Here is a 16,664-nt window from a genome sequence, read left to right on the forward strand (position 1 = left end):
CGTCGCGGGAGCCGGAAGCGGGCGCGGCGGGAGCGGAGGCGCCATTGGGCGGGCGCGGTGACGTCACGCGGCGCGCGCGCCACGGCGCCCCCTGGCGGGCGGAGGCGGCCGCCGCGGCGCGCGCCCCCGCCGCCCCCCGCCCCGGGCGCGCACGGCCACGCGGACGCCGGTACAAAACTCTTTATGGCGGCGCGCGGGCTTACAAAAGGCGTACAAAGGCGGAGGCACCGCAGCGGGGCCGGGCCCCAACGGGACAGCACGGGCCGAGCCGCCCACCGCGGGCGGCAGCTCCCGCGACAGCACCCGGCTGGGCTTCACGGGCACGCAGCAGCGCCGCCCGCACCTCTTGGGGCTCTCTTGTCCAGTACAGCCCAGCACATGGGACACAGAGTCCAGTCCTGGCCGTGGCAGCGAAGGGGCGCGCGGGTGCCCGAGCGCCGCGCAGGAACCGTCCTCCAGCGCAGCCGGGCAGCAGCTCACGAGGGTGGCGAGGCCACGCGTGGGCAGCAGCGCCCGTGCGGCACCGCGGGGGCCGCTCCCGGCCGTCCCTGCCCCTCAGTTCATGAACTGCGTGTACCCCTCTGCGCCCGTGACAATGACGTCCATCCAGATGCGCATGGCTTCGGCCGACGGCGCCACCATGTAGTAGAGGCGGTCGTGGGTCTTCACGCAGAAGGTGAGCGCGGGGTTGGGGCTCTGCGGGACAGGACGGCGCCTGAGTGTTTGCAGAGGGGCCCGTCCCCGCTCTCCCTGCGCCCGAGCAGCAAGGGGACCCCAGCCCTGCGCGGCCCTAGGCAGGGGCAGCCGGCGCTGCTGGGCACCAAGACACCCCGCAGGGACCCGCTGCCCCCGTCCGCCCTCCCTGCTGCGCCAGCCGCAGGAACCCGCTCCCTGCACCCGCAGAGCCGCCCTGCTCGGCTCTGCTCCTGCCTGCGTGGCTTCGCACCTTGGCAGCGCTGCGGAGGTGGTCGTAGTAAACCTCCTCGATGGCTTGGAAATAGATGACGCCCTTGAGCTTGGTCTCGTGCTTGTCTGCCCGAGAGAAGGAACAGGTCAGCGCTAGCGCTGCGGGCAAGGGCACAGGGGCCATGGCGAAGGGCGGCCAGCACGGCAAGCGCCCCCAGGGAGCGGGCGGCAGGGACCCACCTACGTAGTAGGACACGGTGCGCTTCATGCGGTCGAAGACAAACCAGCGCTTCTTCCAGGACTTGATCTTGCCGCCCATCTTCACCAGGTAGCCCTTGCACATCTTCTCCGTCAGGATGACGTGGTAGCAGGTGTCCACGCTGTGGCCGGATGACTCGATGTGCGTCCGCAGGTCGAAATCCTCCTTGCGGATGGGGAGGTACCGCGTCAGGGGCCGAGCCTGGGAAAAAGCAACGTAGCCCTGCAGCTGGGCCCGCTGCGGGCACGAGGCCTGCACGCGCGCCGGGACGAGGCGCCCCGCTGCCGCACCTGCGAGAAGTGCTTCTCCCGCATCTTGACCTCCTTCTCCACCAGCTTCTGCCGCCGCGCCGTCTCGTCCTGCAGCCTCCTCTCCAGCTGCTCGCGGCGCCGGCGCTCGTCCTCCAGCGCCTGCCGCCGCAGCTCCATCTCTCGCTCCTGCAGGGAGCAGGCGCTCAGCCCCGGCGGCACCGGCAGCGGCACCGCGGCACCGGGCCCCATCCCATGCAGGCGGGTGGCACCCGCAGCCCTGCTCACCCGGGACTCCATGAGCCGCGACTTCTCCGCGTGCGCCTCCTTCAGCATCTTCTCCATCTCCTCGATCTTGCCCGCCTCCATCCCGCTCGTGCTGCAAGGGAGGCAGAGCTGCCGCCGCGGCGCAGGCCCAGCACGGGCAGCGCGGCCCCGCGGGCTCTGCTGCTGCAGAGCCTCCCTCTGCTGCGCCAAGGAGCAGCCCCGGGGAGCCGGGGCCGCCTGCGGAAAACGCAGGCCACGGGGAGCGTGGGATGATGCCCACGGACAGCCGGAACAGCCGGTACGCACACACACACCAGCAGTGCCACGTGCCCTCTGCAAGCCCACGTGTCCTCCGGGCATCCTGCCTCCCTGCCACGGCGGTGCCCACAGCAAGGGGCTCCTGGGCCAAGCAGGCTTGTCCCTGCGTGCTGAGGGGGAGCCCGGGATTACCTGGACATGTTATCGGGCGAGCAGGCCGAGTTGTTGCCCGTGGAGATGCTGGTCTCCATGCTGTCCGAGCTCTCCAGACTGAGCGTGTCGTACGCGTGGTCCAGCTCCTCGGCCCGCGGCCCGCTGCCGAGCGGGAGGTGATGGAGGATGGAGTGATGCATGAGCGGAGGGTAGGAGGGGAAGGGAGGCTGCCCGTGCAGCGCTTCCCACTGCGACTGCGCCTCGGCCGCCGCCTTCTGCTTCAGCTCCGCCAGGCGCCGCTTCTGCTCCTCGATCACCTGCTGACCTGCACCCCGGGCAGCGGAGCGGGGCTCAGCCGCGCGTGCCGCGGCCTGCGCCCGTCCCGGTGCTCGCGCTGCTGCAGCCGCCCTCGCTCACCCTTCTGCTGCAGGGCCAGCTGGCGCTTGGTCTCGATGTCCTGCAGCGTGGCCGCCAGGTTGCGGGGCAGGCTGCCCGCGCCGCCGGGCGCGTGCCGGGGACCCTGCGATGGGACGGCGCGCGCTGAGCACGACTGCGGCCCGTGCCCGCAGCACCCGCGTCCCCCCGTCCCACCGTACCTTGGGCGAGGGGCTGCGCCGCAGCGCCGCGACGCTGAGCTGCGAGGACGAGGGGGCGCCGCTCTTCATGCGCGGCGCCGCGCCGCCCGCCTCGCTCTCCGTTTTGGCGCGATAGACCTGGCACGGAGAGGCGGCGCTCAGGCGGGGAGGGACTGAGATCCCTGGACGGGCGGCACGAGCCCTCCCAGCACCGCCCGTGCACGGCACCGGGCCCTGCACGGCGCCCGGCTCCGCGTCCTGGCAGGCAGCGCCCGCGGCCCCGCACGCGGTGCAAAGCAGCGCGTTACCTGCAGAGGCTTTTGAGAAGAGTGAGCTTTAGCAGGCAGCGGAGGAGGAGAGGAAGGAGGAGAGACAGGGGGAGAGGCTTCGAAGGCAGCCATGGCCTCCTGGTACCACTTCTCTAAATCAAGGCCCGGGAGCCACGCGGGGCCCCCGGGAAGCTGCTTCTCCATCTGAAGAGAGAGAACGCGTGAGGCGGAGGAGAGGCGCAGCAAGAGCGTGGCGATGGCGAGCGCGAGGCCGCAGCGTCCCTGCCCCACAGCCGGGCCGGGGAGGCAGCACACGAACCTCTGCGGGGCCGCATGGGGAGCAGCGAGGCGGCGCGGGAGCAGGAGCGCAGCCCGCGGCCGCGGCGCCGCCCAGGATCCCCGCGAGCTGCTCTACGGTCACGTACTGCGCAGAGAGAAGCGGAGTGAGCGCGCGGCGGCGGCTCGCAGCAAGGAGAGGGGCACGCGAGGGAGCAGCAGGCGCCACCCCAGGGGGACGGTGTCCAGCCCCGCAGCCCCAGGCTGCCCGTGTGCCTCCAGCCTCCCCGGCACCGGGTGCTGCCACGTGGCCGTCCCCGGCACCGCGCGCTCCGAGCTGTCCGTGCGCTGCCTGCTCAGCGCAGCCGCTCTGCTCTGCGCCCCGCGGCACTGCGGCCGGGGGCGAGGAGAGCGGCGAGCCGAGGGCGCACGAGGGAGCCCGAGCGGCACGAGCGTGCTCGGCAGCGGGTACCTCGTTGGGCGCGGGAGGCAGAGCAAGCGAGCAAGCGCGCGGAGCAGCAGCGGGGGCAGCAGCGGCAGCTTTAGTGTCCGGGCGGGGGCCGTGCGCACTGCCGCAGAACCTGAAAACGTCAGACATCCTCATGTACTCCTGGAAAGCCCCGCGAGGGGAAGGAGGAGAGTTAGAGCCGTGCGCTGCGTCGCGGCGCGCGCCCCGAGCAGCAGCAGCCTCCCTGCGCATGCACCTGCACCCGCCACGCTCCGCCGGCCACGCAGCCGCCGCGCACGGGGCCCCGCGAGCTCCGGGCACCCCGCAGAGACCCCTTGGCAGCGCTGTGCTGGCCCTACAGCTGCAGCACGAGCCGGAGGCCGCCCCGCTCCATGGAGGAGCAGGCTCTTCTCACGTGAGTGGAGAGCTCGGCCTCGAGGGCCTATGCCCGTCTAGCTAAAGGAGAAACCGCCTTGCCGTGCCGCTCGCCCGTGCTTCCCTGCGCGCCTTGAGTCCTGCCCCATCGCACGTTAGTGTGGTTAAGGCTGCGGTTCCCCCCCGCTCTCTGCAGCGCGCGGGCCCGGGGGACGCAAGCGAGCAAGCCGGTGCGGTTAGTGCCGGTACCTCGAGTGCCCCGGGGCGGGAGCGGGCGCAGGCAGGAGCTAGCGAGGCTGCTCCTAGCAGTGGGCTCGGGGGCTGAGCTCCCTCCCGCAGCTCGCAAGCCTCCGAGATATGGAGTGTCTCCTGTTGGAGGGCAGAGATTGCGTTGGCGAGGCGGGCACGGCCGCCGTGGCCCCCAGGACTCCCTCCCGGTGCCGCCCCGGAGGCGCGGGAGCAGGGAGCTGCCGCAGGGAGACACGAGCACGTGGCGGTGCGCAGCCCACAGCACACGGGCTCGGGCCATGCCAGCGCAGTGCCAGCGCCGCGCATGCGAAGGCAGCAGCTCTGGGGCAACCCCACAGCCCCAATTACCTCTTTGAGCGCGGAGGACAGTTTGGGGAAGCTCCTGCCGCCGGTGACCAGCTGGTACCTCCTCTCCAAGGACGCCAGCTTCTCCTTCTCCTGCAGGCATGCCAGGGCAGAGAGCAACGGGAGTCAGAGCGGAGGTGCAGGCCCCCGCGCCGGACCCGCTGCCGGTGGCAACGGTGCCGGTACCTTGTGCAGCAGCTGCAGGACGCCGCTCCTCTCGCGGGCCAGGCGCTCGGCCTCCTGCGCGCTCTGCAGCCGCACCTGGGCCGCCTGCGCGTCGAGCGCGGCCAGGCGCTCCTGCGGGGCGAGCGGGGCTCAGCGCACGGGGCGGCGCGGCCAGCGCGCCCGCCCGCCCGCCCGCCGCGCGCCCACCTTCCTGCGCGCGATGCCGCGCTGGCACTCGGCCTTGCTCTGCAGCAGCTGCTGGCCCCGCGTCTCGCGCTCCTCCTCCAGCCGGCTCTCCCTCTCCAGCTGCTGGAACTCCAGGTCCTCAAAGAGCTTCGCCTCCGTCTCCAGCGCCTCCGCCTCCTTGGGGCACACAAGCGTGGGCGCTGCTCAGGGCAGCGCTGGCACCGCAGCGGCTGCGAGGGCAGCCTGGTGCGCATTGCCGCCAAGGGGATCCGCTGCGCGGGCAGGCAGGGCCAGCCCCGCACAGCGATGACACGGACGTCCCCACGCAGCCCCAGCCGACAGGGGAGCTGCCCGTGCAGGGAACACAGCAATGCATGGTGTGCGACACAGCCTCATGCCACCTGCAGCTGCCACCGGTCCCCTCTGCCCTCTCGTGCTGATGCATCACCCAGGCTGCATTTAGGGTCTGTAAATCCGCCCTGGCAGCCACAGCCATCAGCAGGGCGCTTCCCTCCACTGTTTTTCCAACACGCAGCCCAGGTTTCCCGTGGGCCCTTCTGTCCTGCGCCCAGGGCCGCACACACACAGCACCGTGCCCCCCGGCAGGGCAGTGCTGGCCCAGGCTGCAGCCCCTGGCGCCCAGCGCGGTCCAACGCGGGGTGACTGCAGGCAGCCTGCGCAGATTGCAAGGCAAGTGCGCGCAGCCGCTCGGCTTAGGACACCACGGAGCGGGGAGAGGCGCTGCAGAGCGACGCGAGTACAACCTGCCCCGCGCAGAAGGAAACGCTCCCGGAGCGGCTGAGAACGGAGCGCGCCGACACAGAGCTCCCGCCTCGGAGCGCGCGCGTCCCTGCCGCGTCCCCAGCCCGCGGCCGCCGCGGCGCCGCTGCCCTGGCGGCTCTCCTGGCTGCGGGCACCCTGCTCCGGGGGAGCCCGGGGCTGCCACGGCGGGTCGGTGCCGGAGCCGGCGCCGGCGCCGCGCTCGCCCCGCTCACGCTGCCGAGCCGCCCTCGAGCTTACCGGGTGCGGAGCGTTCGGCGCGGCCCGGGCAGCGCGGCCGGGGCTGGGGCGGAGGGAGGTGCCCCGCTCCGGGGCGCTGAGACACTGACCCTTCGCATCTGCTCCTGCAACTGCTCCCGCATTGACTCGGGGCACTTATCAAGCTGGCTCTTCGACTCTGCGTAAAGCGCCCGCAGTTTCGCTAGCTCCTTCCTTTCTGCATCAAGCTTTGCCCTTTCCTGAATTGGGGGAGAACAAAACAAAAGAAAACAACAAAACAAAAGAAAACAAAAAAGAAAAGAAAGAAGAGAGAGAACACACTTCTCAAATGGGCGCCATGCAGAAGCGGCAGTGTTAGAAAGCGGCTCCGGCACGGGGAGGAGGCAGCAGCTCCCCGGGAGCGGGGAGCGGAGCCCGCTGCCCGGCCAGGCCGCCCACAGAGGTTAGGATGCCGTTAGTCCTTGGGGGGCACCTCAGTCTCCTGTTGCACCTCAGGTGGCCCCGCTATGGGCTCCCGAGCACCCGTGATCTTGCTGTGGGTCCGCAAATGTGCTGGGACGCTGTGCAGCCCGCACAGGGCTCCCGGGAGCCGAGAGCTGCCACAGGCCACAACACGAGCAGACAGGGATGTCAAGGATAGCAGTTCTCTCTAAGGAGTACTCAGTGCCCAGGCAGGACCGGTGCACGGGCTCAGTGATCACTGCCCGCCCTGGTGTGCAGGAAGGGCTGCCCCCAGGCCAGGTGCTGGCAGCGCAACCAGGAGACTGAGACCCAACCCCGCTCGGTTAATCAGCTCGTGGGCCCCAAAATGCCCATCCTTCCCGCTAGCAGGTTAGTGGCAGAGCAGACAGACGGGGCACCGCGAGAGGCAAGGGGCAGCCCCAGCCCTGCACCTGGTCCCTGCGAGAACAGCACCCTCCGCATCCTGCCCACGCCGGAGCTTCGGCCCCACGGGCACTGTGGAGAGCCCCTGCCCACACCGGCATGTCCCAGCAGCAGGAACAGCCTGCCCTGAGCTCCACGTCTCACCAGCCTCTGGCAGCAGCGAGGAGCGCGCTCGCGTTTCAGACGGGCGGCTCGCACACAGCGCAGAGCGGGCCGCACGACGGGCCACCCGCGGGCCCGCCTCGGCTCTCGCGCCCCGCGGACCCCACGGCCGCCGGCACGGCTGCTCCCCGCTGCCCCAGCGCCCCGCCGCAGCCGAGCACCTTCACAGAGCAAAGGCCGCCGCCGCCGGGGACGCTCCCTGCGCACACAGCGGCGCAAACACCTGCTGCAGGAAGGGAGATGACAGACGGCAAGCGCGGGCACTGCGGCCGCCGCACCGCAGCTGCCCCGGAGCACGGGGCGCGCACGGCACCGGAGCAGGGGGTGCGGGAGGGCACGGTTAGAGCGAGTTAGTGCGGGCAGGTTAGGGAAGGAAGCGCTTCGGCCAGCAGCCGTGGGGAGCTCGGGTTCTCCCTGCAGCTCTCGGAGCTCTGCTCTTTCGGGGGAGCGCTTTGCAGCAGACGCTCATGTAAAAGGCTGGAAAACCAGACGTGGCCCAGGCTGTGATGCCCGGCTCCACGCTTGCCTGCTGCTGCAGCCCTATCAGCGGAGCAGCGCGGGCTGCAGACATTGTGCCCGCTGGTGCCATGCGGAGGGCAGCGCAGCCGCGAGCTCGGGCGCACGGCGAGGACGAGCTCCTGCACCCCGGGCAGCGGCTCCCGGGCAGGCAGCCTCATCACGCGCAGCCTCCACCGGCCTGGGCCTTCTGCACGGGGCCAAGCGCCCCCGCGGCGACTTGGCGGCAGCAGCGGTGCCGCCGACGCGTGCCGGGGCCCCGCGAGCAGCGAGGAGGGCGCCAGGGACCGGCGTGCGCCTGCCGCGTCCGAACCGGGTGCGGGGAGAGGCCGGCACCCCGCACACGACGGTGCTGCACCAAGCAGGGCCGCTGCAGCAAATGCGAGTGCGGCCCGGGAGGAGCGGGCAGGAGGGCGGCAGCCCCCCGAGAGCTGCTCCCCGCTGCAAAGCCCAGGGCCCTGCAGCGGCGGCCTGCCCACCGCTGCGAAACGCTCTGCAGAAGACGACACGGCCTCTCCAGCAAGCAGAATGCCCCAGCAGTCACAGCCACCGTGCCCGAGCCCACGAGGCTGCCCGATGGACGAGAGAACCAGCAAACTCGCTGCAAGCCTCGCGCAGCCCCGAGGGCAGGAAGTGTCAGGAGGGAAAGGCCAGTGGTGCTGCCTCCCAGCAAGACCCAACACGCGCAGGAGACGGCCACCAAAACGCACCCCAGCGCCCGGCCCTGCGTCCCCTGCAGAGCCCTGGAAAGCTGCACGTCAGTGCCAGGCACCCGCACAGACAGACACCGCCACAACAGCAGCCCGAGCCCCGCTGCCTGGCTCCAGAGACAGAACAACAGCCCCCAGGGGCACCCGCAGGCCGCGCAGCCGCCGTCTTGCTGCAGGCCGGACACACGGTCCTGGCCACGCGGTGCCAGGACAGGCTCCGGAGGGTCAGGGCTGGATGGGCTTCCCGCAGCCCCAGCCCTGCCGCTGGCGGGTCCCTGCGTGGGGCTACCTTGTCGCGCTCCCTGCGGATGCTGGCGTCCAGGTGCGAGAGCTTCTCCTGCAGCTGCCACAGCACCTCCTGCTCCTGCTGCAGCCGCGCCACCTCCGACTCGCGCTCGCCCTGCAGCAGCGCCCGCTCCAGCTCTGCCTGCACACACAGACCCCTCAGTGCCCGTCCAGCGCTTCTGGGCTCCCCCAGACCGAGGGGCACGGGTGGCCTCGGCACGGCAGCTCCAGCGCAGCGCCCACGTGCCAGCCGCGCCGCCCCCTCACCTCTCGCGACGTCTCCTGCAGCTGCTGCTCCAGCTCCTTGACGCGGCCCTTGAGCTGGTCCAGGCGGCCGAGCACGCCGGCCCGCTCCTCCTCCAGGCGCTGCGCCTCCGCGCCGCGGGGACCCGCCAGCTCCTCGTGCTGCGCGCGGCGCGGGTCAGCGCGGCGCGCGCAGCAACGCGGCCCGCGGGCCCGCCCCGCCGCCCGCCCTCACCTCGTGGTGGGTGCTCTCCGTGCTGCTGCACTCCTCCTTGAGGTTCTCCTCGTCGGAGCGCTCCAGGCTCTCCGCGTGCCGCAGCGCTCTCGGCTCCTCAGCCGCGCGCCCCGGCCCCGCAGCGCCCGTGGCCCTGGGCGCCCGCCGCCCCGCGAGGGCCTCCGTCTCGGCAGCAAGCAGCGCGGCCCCCGGCTCAGCACCCTCCGTCTTGGTGTACTCGGCGCAAAGGTTGAGGATGGTCTCCAGGCGCTGCCGCTCCTGCGGGGACACACGCTCAGCGCCGCCCTCCGGCCCGCTCCGTGGGCACTCAGTGCCGCGGGACTCGCAGCAGCGGCACCACTGCGTGCTGCGACAGCTCCAGACACTGCAGGCTGCACCGCACGTGGCTGCACTGCCCGTGCCCATTGCACGCGCAGAGAGGGCAGGGGGGCCGCGCTGGGGTGCTGGTGACAGCCCCGGTGCCACCACCCCAAGCCCCCAGCCCAGCACCGGGCCGGCTTCCCGGCACGGCCACAGCAGAGACAGACTAATTAGAGGCAGCGAAGCCTCCACGCTCGCCGCGCGCGGCTATTTCGGGAGGGTGATTCAGGCCGTCTGGGCACAGCGTGAGTCAGGGCCGCGCAGAGGCGGCTGCGGGCCCGGCGGGGCGGCACCGCTGCAGGGACCCGGCCTCCCCTCCGCGCTGCGGGGCAGCACCCGCGGTGCCGCAGGGCTGCGCGGGGCTGCCCGCGCCCTCCGGCCACGCTGCACCCGCGGGCATGCAGCAGCGCAGGAGCCCAGTGCAGGGCCACCACGCGGGGCTGCCCGTGCCCTCCCTGGGAAAACAAGGGCGGCGCAGCCGCGCCCGGCAGCTGCTCGCTCTGCAGAGCCCTGTCCCGGCCTGAAATAGAGCGGCGCGACGGGCTCCCCGCTGCGAGCAGCCTCTGTGCAGCCCTCAGCAGGCTGCCCGGGCCGCAGAGCCGCGGAGGGGACCCTGCCGCCCGCTCCCGCTGCGAGGGAAGGGTCGGCACCGCGCCGGGGGGCTGCCCTGGCGCCAGCTGTGTGCGCCCCGGGGCGCCAGCTGCCGCTGCGCACGCTAATCCCTGCGGATAAGCCGGGAGCCGCGCTCCGGGCGCGTTACTGGTGAGCTGCTGCTCCCAGCTGCAGCAAACCCCTGCTGAACAAACCTGGGCTTGGCCATAGGGTCCCTGCGTCCCCAGGAGCCCCCCTGTCCCTGCGCCCCGTCCCGTCGCGAGCGGCGGCTCACCAGGCGCTCCATCTCCTGCTCGCGCATGCGCTCCTGCCGCTGGTGCCGGTGGTACTCCAGCAGCTCGTCCTCGTTGTCGCTGATCTCGGTGATGCTGTTCTTGCGCTCGCGCGGGCCGGGCAGCGGCCGCAGCTCCCCCGAGAGCTTGCGGGGCGCGCGGGGGCTCTGCCGCGGCGAGGGCACGGCCGCCAGCGAGCCCGTGCTGTACGCGGGGCTCAGGGTGCCCGGGCGCCGCGCCGGCGGCGTCTCGGCCGCGGGGCTGCCGCTCCGGGCGCTCCTGCCCGCCGGCTCCTCCCGGCCGCGGCGCCGGGCGCGGGGGCTCTCTGGGACGTCGCGGGCCGGTCGCGGCGGCGGGGACGGCGATGGCGGCGGCGGCGCCGCGGGGCCGAGCAGAGCCCCGGGGCGGCGCGCGGGGCAGGGGCTGAGCGGCGGCAGGTCCCGCAGGCTGTCGGGGCCGCGGCGGCCCAGCCGGGGGCTCTCGGGGGGCTGCCGCGGGGCGGCGCGGGGGCTGCCGGCACCGGGCGGCGGGGCCACGGCGTGGCTGTAGCTGGAGGAGCGCGCGGGCACGGCGGGCGGTGCCGCAGGGCTCCGTGCGGCACCGGGGCTGGCACGGCCGGGCAGCGAGGCAGCGTCGTGGCTGGTGCCGGCCAGAGCAGCTCCCGGGCTCGGCGGTGGCGAGAGGGGGCAGCGCCCGGCCCCGTTGGGCACAGCGCGGCCCGAAGCTGGCGGCGGCAGCGGCTCCTCCATGGCCAGCGAGTCCATGATGTCCTGCAGGTCCCGCTCGATGGAGCTGACGAGGGAGCTGTGGCTGGGCCGCGGGCGCTGCGGCGGCTCGGGCGGGCGCGCGCCGTTCACCAGGGCCTCAGGCTCTGTGGGCAGAGGGGACGTCAGCGGGGCGCGGGGACGGACCCCGCTCGCTCTCCCACCCACCGGCTCCACCGGGGACGCCGTGCTGTCCTGCCAGGTGTCACCTGGAGACCAGGCACGCGATCGCACAGCGCCCCAGGGAGATAACGCAATCGTGGCAGCCCTGAGCACACGCCGAGGTTGCAGCCCGGCGTCGTGCACCATCCTGGTCTGCTCGCGTGCAGTCTGTTGCCGTTCAACCACCCGCTCCCACGCGCATCTCCTGGCCATCCGCCACCGCGCGACATCCCGCGTCAGACGCTTCCGCTTGCCGTGCTCCCTGCCCGGGAAGCGCCTCTGCTGCGGCAGCGCCGGAGACGCGCGCCCCGCGGGCCGGCGCCACGAGATAAGCAGCCGGCCCCTTGTGCCCGCAGCCAGGGACACGGCCTTGGGGCCGGCGCCGCTGCGCGTCAGCAGCGCTCCCACAGCCGCCCGCGGCCACCTCCATGGGAAACATCCTGATCCCAATCCACATCGCGGCGGGACGAGCAGCGCGGCCGCAGCTGGCTGGGCACTGCTGCCGCTCGCTGCTTCGCAGACACCGTTAACGAACGGAGCCGCGCGTCGCCGGACACCTCCGTCACCAGCGCGCGTGGGAGCTGCGAGTGCCACCGGCTGCAGCCCATGAGCGCGCCGCGCACGGGGTCACCTACTTGCTGGGAGCCCGCAGAGGGCCGCGGGGCCCTGGCCGCCCGCGGGGATCATGCTCTTCATCCACTTGGCTTCCGCAGGGTGGTTGAAGCGCAGGAAGGTGGCCTGGCCCAGGCAGATCATGCACCCTGTGGGACAGAGCGGGGACTTTGGCGCGAGGCTCGGGGCAGAGCACGGCCGCAGGAGGCCGGCCCGCGCTGGGGCTCCCCGTGCCCCCGGGCTGCCGCGGAGCTGCCGCGGAGCAGCCCAGCTGCGAGGCGAGCCCCGGCACGGAGCTCACTGCGCTCTTTGTTGCTCGAGCGGCAGCTGGGCGGGAGGAGGCGGCCCCGGCAGCAGCTGGGCCCGGCCGCAGCCCGGCCCCTCGCGCGGGGACACGGCTGTCCCTGCCACGCGCGAGGGAAAGGGCAGGGCGGTCTGCGGCCCCGGGGCCTGCACCGCACACACACCTGGCCTGCAGCCTGGCACCCCCTCAAAGCGCACAGGGGCACTTGGACCCCGTAATGCCACATCCCAGCGCTGCTGCTGCAACGGAGGCAGCCTGGGCATGGAGGTAGCCGAGGCCATGCAGGTAGCCGAGGCCATGCAGGCTCTTACAACTGCACCGTGTTCCCTGTCGCCTCTGAGCAGGGCCGCAGAGCCCAGACCTGCCCTGGCAGGGGCCTCTCACGGCGTTTCGCAAGGAAATGCCAACGCTTCTGAGCAACGAAGGGAGAAGCACCAGGAAAGCAGGGTGCCAAAGTCCCGCACCTCCACCCAGCGCAGCTCCAGGTGCAGAGCAGAGCCGGCAGGAAAGGCCAACCTGGTCTGCACGGTCGTGGCCAACTCCGCGCCCCGCTGCTGCCCGCGGTGGGAGCCCCCGCGGTGCCGCCCGCTCGTCCCCCAGCCCCGGCCACCCTCCGGCGGGAGCTCCGCGGGAGCGGGCGCTGCGGGGAGGCGGCGCTGGGGCTGGCAGGGCGCTCCCGGCACACCCTGCTTTGAAGCGGCTGCCAGCGCCCCAGGGAGAGGTTTGCTCTGCGCGGCAGCCGCAGCTGAAAATCCCTGGCCGCGGGGGATGTGCCGCGGAGCAGGGAGCGCCAGGCCGGTGGCGCCGGCTGCGGCGGGAGACACGGCGGAAGAGACGGCGACCACTCGTGCAGCCTGGCCCTGCGGAGCTGCTCCGTGCGGCGCAGCGGCCCAAGGCCGGCGCGGGGTGCACGGAGCAGCACAAGGCTGCGCGGGGGCTCTGCACCGGGGCTCTGCACCGCTGCCTGCGCAGCACCACGGGGCCCTGCGACCCCGAGCACGTGCTGGCCGCAAGGTCCCCCTGGAAGGGGCAGGAGCGCTGGGCAGGGAGGTGCAGGTCAAGGGCCCGGACTGGAGCGGCCGCGACGCGACGCCGAGGGTCGCGGCAGCAGGTGCTCCCCGCGGCGGCACGCGGGGAACGCGGCGGGTGGCGGGGGCCCGGGAGCAGCGCGGGCGGCGGCAGCGCGCGGCGGGACTCGCGGCTCCCGCGCTGCCGCCCGCCCTTTGTGCGCACAGACCCCCCTGCCCGGGGCTGCCCGGGAGCGGCACCGGCGCCGCGGACGCCCGCGCAACCCGACACCGCGATGGCGGCGGCCGCGCGGCCCCGCGCGCCCCGGGGCGATGCCGGCCGGGCACCCGCCACCGCCGCCGCCTCCCCGGGCCGCGGCGCCCCCCGCCCGCGAGAGGAGCCCCCCGCCCGCCCGCACTCACCGCCGCTCCCGCCGCCGCTCCCGCCGCCGCTCCCGCCGCCGCCGGGCCCGCCCCGGGGAGGGGCCGCCCGCAGCGCCCCCCCGGCCCGCTCCGCTCCGCTCCGCTCCGCCCCGGGCCGCCCCGCCGCGCTGCGTCCCGCGGGGGCCCACGGCGGTTCCACGCGCGGGGAGGCCCCGCGGCGGCCGGCGCTGCCCTACCTTGCGTGAGGCGCGTGGGCCGCTGCAGCCGCACGCCGTCGATGGCACACGCGTTGCCGCAGGGGTGCAGCGTGAGCGAGCCCTGCGCGTTCTCGATGTAGCAGTGCTGGGGCGCCAGCCCGGGGCCCTGCAGCACGATGTCCCCTGACACCGAGCCGATCGTGGTCCGGCCTAGGGACAGAGGAGCAGCTCAGCACCCACCAGCGCTGCCTCACGGCCTCCATCGCCACCCTGGAGCCCTCCCAGCGCAGCGAGGCGCCTGGCAGAGGCCGGGCGCGCTCGGGGCACAGGCAGCGCCTCGGGGACGCTTGGCCGCGCGGGAGCCACGGGCAGCTCCAGCAGTGCCCGCCGTTGCTACGAGCAACCGCCCGGAGGAGCGGCTGGCTCCTCCGCTCCGCGTTTAATCCGCGCTCTAATCCGCGGCCGGGCCCGGCGCCGCGAGCAGGTGCGGGAGGCGCCGCGGGCGCCGTGCGGGGCACTCACCCTCCTCCAGCGGCAGCAGCGTCACGGCCGTGCTGAGGCGCCCGCTGCCCAGGCTCACCAGGTGCGGCTTCTCCGTCTGCACCTTGAGCCCCTGGCCTGTGTCGATGAGGTCCAGGGGGCTGTTCTGTGGAGGCGACGCGGCCGTGGGGCACGGGCCGTGGAGCAGAGCCCTGCGCCCCAGTGAGGGGGCGGCCGCAGCCCTGCCCAGCCCGAGCAGGGCAATGAGGGCCATGGGCATGCACAGGGATTCGCCTACGCGGCGCCTGCACCCTGCATGCCCCCTGCCCCCTGCAGCGGGCAGCCCTGCAGAGCCGCTCCATGGCGCTTGGGCTGCATCTAACGGGATCTGCGGCGGGGGCTGCTTAGCTCAATTGGCTTTAGTGCCGATCCCCTAAGAGGATTGGGCCGAGAGGCCTGGGCAGCCCCTGAGCACCCACGGGGCAGCTGCGGAGCATGGGCAGCTCTGGGCAGGTCTTGCAGGGGAGCAGGGAGCTCAGATCCTTCGGCACCCGTGCACGCACCCACCTGGATGATGGTCTGCACCCTGCGGGTCGGGCTGGCAGCGCTGCGGCTCGACGCCTCCATGGTGCCCACGCGCGCACGCCTGGAGCTCTCGGGCAGGGGCGGCTGCTGGGGATAGAGGGGGTGTCAGAGAGGGGCTGGGGAGCTGCCACGAGCAGGATGGGTGACACCAAGCGATGCCCGTGCCGAGAGCAGCCGGAGCATCCGCGCTGCCAACCTCCCCAGCCCAGTGTCCATCCAGGCCCGTGCCGCTCCCAGGGCTGCCCTGAGCCCGCAGGAGCGCGCGCCCGTGTCCCACCGGGGCTGCCACGCCGCGGCCTGGCCCCGCAGCGTCAACACGGCAGCCTGGGGAGGGAAGCGGTGTCGCGAGCCAGCAATTTCCTGCGCCCGGCGCTCAGGCCACTTGTTGCGCCTTGGCAGCCGGGACGCTCCGGGGTTACTAATTTTACCGTCTGCGTCTGCTGCCCCCGTCCCTCCCTTCCGCCGGGCCGGGCGCCTGCGCTTAACCCTTCCCTGGTGCCGTGCGGGAGAGGCGCTGCCCGCGCGGCGGCTGCACCGGACCAGGCACCGGCCACCGCAGCTCCCCGGGGAGCGGCTCCCACGGCGCCACCGCGGCCAGGGCTCGGTCCTGCCACAGCACCCGGCGCGATGCAGCCCCTGTGCAGCGACGAGGGACCCTCCCGCAGCGCCTGGCTGAGCGGGGCCGGCTGGGAGCGAGGGCGGCTATTACACACTGCGGAAAAAATGAAACGCTGGAAAACAGCAGGGCCGGCTGCAGGGCTGGGGCGCAGCCCAGCAGCCCCGCTCTGCTGCGCTCCGTGCGAGCGCTACCGGCTGCCCCGTGGCCAGAGCTCCCGGGCACCGCGGCTGGGAGCAGCTCTGCCGAGCGGCGCAGGATGCTCAGCCCGCTTGGCGCCTTCCCGACGGGCACGGGGAACGCGGAGGCTCCCAGACCCCACGCAGCCCCCTCGCTCACCCTTACCTGCCGCCTGGTGCCGGGCTGGCCGCCGAGCGGCAGCCTGCGTGGCACTGTGCCCATGTCCCCGCGCGCCCGCGGCACCGCCAGGCCCTGCGGCCCTTTGCCCGCTCCGAGGCCCCGCGGCACGGCCGCACGGGAAGGAGGAAAGGCGACGAGGGGCCGGGCTCCCGCATCGGAAGGGAGCGGGGCCGAGGTGGGATCGCGCGCGCCGTTAACCCCTTCCCAGCACGGCCGCCCCGCGGCGCGGGCGCCCCGTCCCCCCGTCCGTCGGCAGCGCCTGGCCCTCGGCAGCGCTCACCTCGCGCCGTGCAGCCCCTCGCGCGGCGGCGGCAGGAATGCGGCGGGGCCGCGGCGGCGGCGCCCCACCTCCGCGCGGGACAAGGCGCCCTTTCTTCTCGGCCGGGCGGCAGAACGCCCGGCTTGTTCCCGCCGCGGAGAGGCGGCCGCAGCAAATGCCAAGGGGTCGGGCCCGCGCGGCGCAAAATAGCACGCGGCCCCCGCGGCCCCGGCACGCAGCCCTGCCGGACCCCCGCCCGCGGGGCGCCGAGGAGGAGCGGCAGCAACAGAAAGGCCTTTCTTCGCCCCGGCAGCCAGGCCTCACCTGGGCGGCGCGCGGTCACGCACGGGCGCTCCGCTGCCGGGGACAGCGCGTGCGGGGGACGCAGCCTCGTGCCCGGCAGGACGAGCCGCAGCGGGTCCCACGGGTGCCACCCTGGGGCAGCCTCCTGCACTGGTGCCGGCTAGGCCGGCTCTGCCCAGCTGCGAGCAGGACACCCAGGAGCAGCGGGACAGGAACAGGGGGCCACTCGGTCCATCAGTTCGTCCCTCCCCACGGCCGGATGAGTCACGGGAGGCTGCGGCGTGGGCGAGCAGCGGGAGCAGGGCGCACATCCCCGCGGCCGGCGGCCAACTTGGCTGTGCGCGGCCGCACAGCTGCTCGCGCGGAGCCGCTG

At 73.6% G+C, this 16,664-nt stretch overlaps 1 protein-coding gene across 1 annotated transcript; it reads right to left on the reverse strand.

The window, feature by feature from the left end:
• Positions 1-525: 525 nt before the first annotated feature.
• Positions 526-14,846, reverse strand: PHLDB1 (pleckstrin homology like domain family B member 1). Its single transcript, XM_088540220.1, has 24 exons — positions 14,736-14,846; positions 14,211-14,334; positions 13,728-13,898; positions 11,820-11,945; positions 10,261-11,129; positions 9,015-9,272; positions 8,804-8,941; positions 8,541-8,678; positions 6,089-6,217; positions 5,001-5,156; positions 4,815-4,925; positions 4,632-4,721; positions 4,284-4,403; positions 3,684-3,821; positions 3,232-3,359; positions 2,975-3,170; positions 2,688-2,804; positions 2,509-2,611; positions 2,131-2,416; positions 1,702-1,792; positions 1,456-1,602; positions 1,147-1,366; positions 947-1,032; positions 526-696 (listed from the first exon to the last, which is right to left on the reverse strand). The coding sequence occupies exons 1-24, from the start codon at positions 14,793-14,795 to the stop codon at positions 556-558; spliced, it is 4,143 nt and encodes a 1,380-aa protein (XP_088396346.1). The 5' UTR covers positions 14,796-14,846; the 3' UTR covers positions 526-555.
• Between the last annotated feature and the right edge of the window lie 1,818 nt (positions 14,847-16,664).

This window comes from Tinamus guttatus, unplaced genomic scaffold (assembly GCF_059628265.1).
Source record: "Tinamus guttatus ecotype Peru unplaced genomic scaffold, ASM5962826v1 Tinamus_guttatus_pri_ptg000057l, whole genome shotgun sequence".
Taxonomy (NCBI): Eukaryota; Metazoa; Chordata; class Aves; order Tinamiformes; family Tinamidae; genus Tinamus; species Tinamus guttatus.

Bases quoted from the DNA above. Each gene is read 5' to 3' on its own strand.
- PHLDB1 (XM_088540220.1), bottom strand. From the start codon at position 14,795: ATGGAGGCGTCGAGCCGCAGCGCTGCCAGCCCGACCCGCAGGGTGCAG. The intron at 13,899-14,210 runs GTGAGTGCCCCG...CTCTGTCCCTAG, and splicing joins GCTGCTGCCGCTGGAGGAGG to GCCGGACCACGATCGGCTCG. The intron at 2,612-2,687 runs GTACGGTGGGAC...GTCCCATCGCAG, and splicing joins GGCGCAGCCCCTCGCCCAAG to GGTCCCCGGCACGCGCCCGG.